The 6,389-nt window shown below is 40.9% G+C and overlaps 1 protein-coding gene across 1 annotated transcript; it reads right to left on the bottom strand.

The window, feature by feature from the left end:
* LOC121751840 (transketolase, chloroplastic-like) lies at positions 1-3,570 on the bottom strand. The gene is made up of 7 exons (XM_042146639.1): positions 3,007-3,570; positions 2,508-2,598; positions 2,308-2,413; positions 1,931-2,213; positions 1,655-1,803; positions 1,397-1,550; positions 1-1,153 (listed from the first exon to the last, which is right to left on the bottom strand). The coding sequence occupies exons 1-7, from the start codon at positions 3,475-3,477 to the stop codon at positions 194-196; spliced, it is 2,214 nt and encodes a 737-aa protein (XP_042002573.1). The 5' UTR covers positions 3,478-3,570; the 3' UTR covers positions 1-193.
* Positions 3,571-6,389: the final 2,819 nt, after the last annotated feature.

The raw sequence follows: 6,389 nt of genomic DNA, 5'->3' as shown, positions 1-6,389 counted from the left end.
TGTCAAAATTCATCAGGATTTGCGCAAAATTAATCGGAAATGTATCAAGTTACAAACTGAAATTGACTTTGTAAAATATCCAGTAGCATTCATACTGACTAATCTCTCTCCTCTTATCACAATTTCAAAAAACAAAACAGAACCGTAGAACAAAATCTGTCTCTTTTATTAGGAACACTCCCTCCCTTGGAGCTTAGCAGAGTTGTTTAGCTGCAGCTACAACAGCTTCAACTGTGAGGCCAAATTCTTTGTATATTTTGGGTGCAGGTGCACTAGCTCCAAATCTATCAATTCCGATCGCCTTCCCTTCCGATCCAATGATCTTGTCCCACCCGAATGTTGTTCCGGCCTCAATGCTAACCCTGGCCTTTACAGCAGCTGGCAGCACACTTTCCTTGTACTTATCGGATTGATCATCAAACAGCTCCCAAGAAACGAAGGAGACGACCCTCACAGCCTTCCCCTCCTTCCTCAGCTCATCACCGGCCTTCGCTGCAATTTCCAACTCCGAACCAGTTCCAATCAATATTACGTCAGGCTTGTTACCTGTTGAGTTGTCTGATATGGTATAGCCTCCCTTCTCCACTCCTTCGATCGAGGTACCTGGCAGCTGTGGAAGCTTTTGTCGAGAAAGGGCAAGGACAGACGGCCTCTTTTTGTTAAGAACAGCAACCCTGTATGCACCAGCTGTCTCATTGCCATCAGCTGGACGGAGCATCAGTATGTTGGGCATTGCTCGGAAACTAGCCAAATGCTCGATAGGCTGATGAGTTGGCCCGTCCTCTCCAAGACCAATAGAGTCATGGGTCATCACGTAGATAACTCTAGCTTCAGACAAAGCAGAGATTCTCATGGCTGCTCTCATGTAGTCCGTGAATACAAAGAAGGTTGCACAGTAAGGAATGAGGCCAGGGCTGTGAAGGGCAATTCCATTACATATCGCTCCCATGCTATGCTCACGAACACCAAATCTTACATTACGCTCTTCAGGTATATTCTTTTGGAAGTCACCAGACATTTTGAGAAGCGTCATGTTGGATGAGGCGAGGTCAGCGCTGCCTCCAAGCAGACCTGGGAGCACATTTGCTAAAGCATTGAGGTTTTGCTGAGAGAGGTTTCTTGTGGCATCAGCTGGACTCTCAGGGGTGTATGTCTGAGGACAGATTATGGAAGTAAAAAACATACTACAGTTGAACAATAATTACTCCAATAAATAAAATTTTATGTGCTACTTAACAGACAGAGAGAAATTGGAGTTAAGTTTATACTTTCGATTCATATCCACTGTTCCTTGTTAATGGAAGTTTTTTTCTCACATTATGTTCATTGCCAACGGTTTATATCATGTGTAATTCGTTAATCAAAATGGAGGATAACCAAAATAGTAAGCACTCACAGGAAGAGCCTTCTCCCAACCAGCCGGGAGTTGACCAGTGATAATGGCATTCAGTTCAGCCGCTTCCTCTGGGTACTTCTTCTCATATTCAGCAAATTTGGCATTCCATTCCGCTTCAAGAGCAGCACCATCAGCCACATGTCTGCTCCAGTGTCTGCCATAAGAACATACAGAATGACTTAGCACTCAACAATCAAACCAAAGTTTTAAGGAAAATGTCTAAATTCCAAACGGGTAAAATAGCCCAGATATCCCTACTTCTTCACATCCTCAGGCACATGGAAAGGTTCATGAGGCCATCCGAGGTTCTTTCTGGTGGCTTCTACTTCCTTGGCACCCAATGCACTTCCATGCACACTGTATGAGTTGGCCTTGTTGGGGGAGCCAAAACCAATGGTTGTTGTAACCTGCTCGCATTATTTTTCCACTAAAGATCAGTAATCTGTCTTGCTACTATGATATTTAAGATTTAGAAAAAAAATCGACTCAATCATCCTCATTGGTGTGACTTCTCATAATTCTATAGAATCTGACCTTGATCAAAGTGGGCTTGTCTTTTACAGACTTTGCTTCCTCGATAGCAACACGGATTTCATCATAGCTGTTGTTACCATTCTTCACCCAGATAACATGCCAACCAAGAGCCTCGAAACGGGCTTCAACAGACTCAGTGAATGCAATTTCTGTATTACCATCTATAGAGATGTGGTTATCATCATAAAAGGCTATCAACTTCCCAAGCCCCCAGTGTCCAGCAAGAGAACAGGCTTCGTTTGCAATACCCTCCATTTGACACCCATCACCAAGGATACAATACCTATGACATGGATATTGCCATCAACTCAAGTAATATAACAATAATCATGGACCACAGACTAATAAACAAATGTGAGAGTAAAGCAATCCTATACGTGTAGTGGTCGATAATCTTGCTATCTGGCTTGTTGTAACGCGCAGCCAAGTGCTTCTCTGCAAGCGCCAAGCCAACGGCGTTGGCAACACCTTGGCCTAAAGGACCTACACAAAAAAAAAGAAACAGAGGATATCACAATCACAACACATTTCTTTTAATCAAATGAGTAGTAGATACTTGTTGGACAATTTTACTTACCAGTAGTGACTTCAACACCAGGCGTCTCGAAATTCTCGGGGTGACCCGGTGTCTTGCTTCCCCATTGACGGAAATTTCTCAAATCCTCTTCCTGTTAGCCAGGTACTTACAGTTGAGTTAAGATATACTATATGAAATCTCCATATCCTCACAAGATTGACTTGATATACCAACTTAAATAAAGAGATACCATCCAATGAAATATAAGCAAACAACAAAACAAAATCGCCCAAATCTGCAGCCCTAAGTTTCTCAATCGACTAGTATAATTTAATCATAAACAGTATCATAATCGAGCTCGAAAACTATGTCCCAAAAAGAAATAAAATACTACAAAATAAAGGAAAGAAAAGAAAGAAAACAGTAAATCAGATCCAAGGAACAAGACAATCAATCACCAAACATAAGAAAACAGATTGCATGGGATAAAAAGTTTGAAGAAATATGAGGTGAGAAGAGTTGCAAGTTAGCAAAGCCTAAAAGGTAAGAAAAATCGGACCTTGACGGCGTCGTATCCAGCGAGGTGAAGAAGCGCGTACTGCAGCATGCACCCATGGCCGGCGGAGAGCACAAATCGATCGCGATTGAACCAGTAAGGGTTCTTAGGATTGTACCTCATCACCTCATCGTACAACACGTGGCCCATCGGAGCGCAGCCCATGGGCAGGCCGGGGTGGCCGGAATTCGCCTTCTCGACTGCATCGATCGACAGGAAACGGATCGTGTTCACGGATTTCTCAATCAGCTCGTTGTCGGTCGTCTTACCTAGGGTTTCGACAGCTGCCGATGCGCGGATCGGGATTGGGGCGTGGCGGCGGGAGGCGGAGGTGGCGGCGATCGAGGTAGCAGGCTTGAGGCCGAAGGAGGAGACAGAGAGGGAGGATGATGGCGAGAAAGAGCCATGGATGGGGAAGGCGGAGCGTGAGGGGACGACTTTAGACGCAGTGAGAGAGGAGGAAGAAGAAGCCATACCGATCTCTCTCTGTGCTTGTTTAGTGTGTGTGTGTGTGTGTGTGTGTGTGTGTGTGTGTGTTGAAAATATGAAGAAGGAAAACCATATTTATGATTTAGGTAGATGTGACAAATTCATTTCCTTCCTTCTATTTTTGAGTTATCAAAATTATGATTTCATTTGTTTCACAATAGATTACGTTGTATTTTTCGAATGAAATCGAGTGTTTTTGTTTGGTGACAATTACAATATTGTTTATTAATTACACTTATTGTTATTAATTTATTATTATTATTATTATATTATTATGTATAGGGAGGGAGGGTGGGTGAGAAAGTTAGGTGAGCTCTTGGTAAGTGAATTGAGGCATGTAAATAACTTGTCATTATAAAATTTATACTCCTATAAATGAATTACGGAGTAATGTGTGACTATTTTAGGGGGAAAGAAACAATTTTGTTAAGTACACATGAGATCACAGCATCCGCCACCAACTTGATAACAATTTTTATTACATATAGATAATGGTATTTTATGTGTTAGTATAGGAAGAATTAATGATGCAATTTGTTTGATTCATATATAAAAACTTTGTATATGGTCCATGAGGCCATCCACGATAGGAATAGCCCAGCAATAGCTCAGCCATAGCCCAGCCACTGCCACATCGGCAGCACTAAAAATCCTCCTGCCACATCATCAAAACCAGCAAATAGCCCAGCAATAGCCCAGCCATAGCCTAGCCACTAATATCCACATCACTATTAACAAATATATACAAAATGAAATAATTAACAATCACACAATATGCGAAATTTAATTTACGAGACATATACGGGAAAAGTTTAATAATACTATTAAAATTTAAAAAAGTACAATAATTTTAAAAGTACATTAATTAAAAAAAATACAATAATAAAAAAAAGTACATAAATTTTAAAAAAAATACAATAATAAAAAGGAGTGACAATTCACTCCTCGTCTCCGTCGTCGCCGCCTCCGTCGCTGTCGCCTCCGTCGCCACCATCGCCGTCGCCACCATCGCCGTCGCCACCATCACCGCCGCCACCACCGCCGCCGCTGCCGCCGTCCTCCCTCCGTATCGCCTCCAACTCATCCTGCAGGCTCAGGAGCAAGGTTTGAAGCACGCTCTTCTCCACGGGATCCGTCGCCACCCGGAGTTTGTGACCCGCTACTTCCGGAACTAGGCTCGTTGTTGAGATCCATTTACCGTTGTTGATCTTGAACAGAAATTAAGATAGAGAGAATACTCGTTAAAACAAGTGGTGCGAATGAAAATGACGAACAAAGCGTGTATATATAGTGTTTCGAAAAAAAAAATTTATTTTTTCGCGCTAGGCGGTGCGCTGGGCGATCCGGGCGCTGCAATAGCGCCGAACGGACCGCCCAGCGCTGCGCGGTTTCTCTCTCCAATCGCCCGCTGGGCGGCTGCAATAGATCGCCCAGCGAACCGCCCAGTGCCGGCGCTCGGCTGGGCGGTCGCTGGGCGCCTATTGTGGATGGCCTGACATAATCTAAATTACTATTTAGTACTAGTATATTTTATCAAGCAAATCAAATTTGACCATTTTTTTCAGCATTTTCGTCCTACACCTTGCTCGAGGACGTAGAGAGCTCCAGAGTCCAGTCAATACATTTGATTTATAAGAGTATTTGCTAAACAGAATCATAAACTATTAATGGATATTCAATTACTAATAATCAACAATTACAAACCATTTCGGTGTACGTTTATTTACCAGTGCATTTTGCAAAAAGCACCCAAAATTTAGATAATACTCTACTTTTTAATTTTTATACATAGACTTATAGAAACCATCATTTGGATCTCCAATAAACAATATTATCAAACTTTTACTTTCTACAAATTTAATAGTAATACAATTTTTCGTCCTTAATTGACATAAACTTATATGCATCTATCTTTCGATTTTTCCTTATTATTTATTACAATAAAATATAATTTCTTCATGCACTTAACATGCTTGACTCATCTTATGTAACTCATGATATTATTTTTATTATATACTTTATGAGTATGTACTTAGAGCATCTGAAATGGATGTTAGAACTTGGAAGGGTGTCGTGCCGTCCATTGTGGCTTGGCGGGAAGTGGCGTCCTTTGCGTGGGAGGGGACGGGCATGGATCAGGATGTCGGGGCAGAGGCATGGTCTGGTGGGAGCACTGCTCGTGCCCAGTGCGGTTGCGCGGTGCCACCAAGATGGGTAAAGTGTGAGGGGATAATGATGAATTGTGGAAGAATATGTGAGGTTTCTTTCCTTTTTTGAATTAATGAGAGCAATGGAGTTTATTAATTCTCAATTAATGAGATATAGATGGAATTAATGTATTAGCTAGATGTATTTAGTATTGCGAAAAGATGACTTTTTGACTTAGCTAAACCTAAAATTACAATTTTGTAGTATGTTAAATTCTCTAAATTCTATCCTACATCGACTTAGTGAAGATCCAATCTAATCTATATAAGTGTGGATAACCCTTCCCCTTATGAGGCCTTTTAAGGGGTGAGTGGCCCATTTCTAATATAGTAGTTTCTACTTTACGTAGTTCAATCTGTATTCAGCAAATTAGTGAAGTTTTGTATTGATCCTCTGAAGCAAAACTGATCTAATGATTTAAATCAAACATTCCAGACAAACTAAATCTGTAAATTGATCGCATGGCATAATTAATAAACATGATTTGAATCAAATTTTGCAGACAAACTAAATCTAGAAATGAATTGCACGACATAATTAAACTTAGGCCAAAAGCAAAGCAAACTTGTCATGCCAAATTTCATGTAGCCCTCCATCATGACAAGAAGTTTAAATTATGAATTAGATTCAATTCATAATGCATTTTTTAATGTATACATTATAAGTAGTAAATTAATGAGTTGTGCAAT

Source organism: Salvia splendens, chromosome 1 (genome assembly GCF_004379255.2).
Source record: "Salvia splendens isolate huo1 chromosome 1, SspV2, whole genome shotgun sequence".
Lineage (NCBI taxonomy): Eukaryota > Viridiplantae > Streptophyta > Magnoliopsida > Lamiales > Lamiaceae > Salvia > Salvia splendens.
The sequence above is the reverse complement of the archived record's forward strand: the minus strand, read 5'-3'. Positions and strand labels throughout refer to the sequence as shown.

What these genes read in the sequence shown, in the direction of transcription:
- LOC121751840 (XM_042146639.1), bottom strand. Translation starts at nt 3,477, where the DNA reads ATGGCTTCTTCTTCCTCCTCTCTCACTGCGTCTAAAGTCGTCCCCTCA. An exon ending in TGGTGTTGAAGTCACTACTG is followed by an intron (nt 2,414 to 2,507) that starts GTAAGTAAAATT and finishes TTTTTTGTGTAG; the next exon opens with GTCCTTTAGGCCAAGGTGTT. An exon ending in GTTGGGAGAAGGCTCTTCCT is followed by an intron (nt 1,154 to 1,396) that starts GTGAGTGCTTAC and finishes ATCTGTCCTCAG; the next exon opens with ACATACACCCCTGAGAGTCC.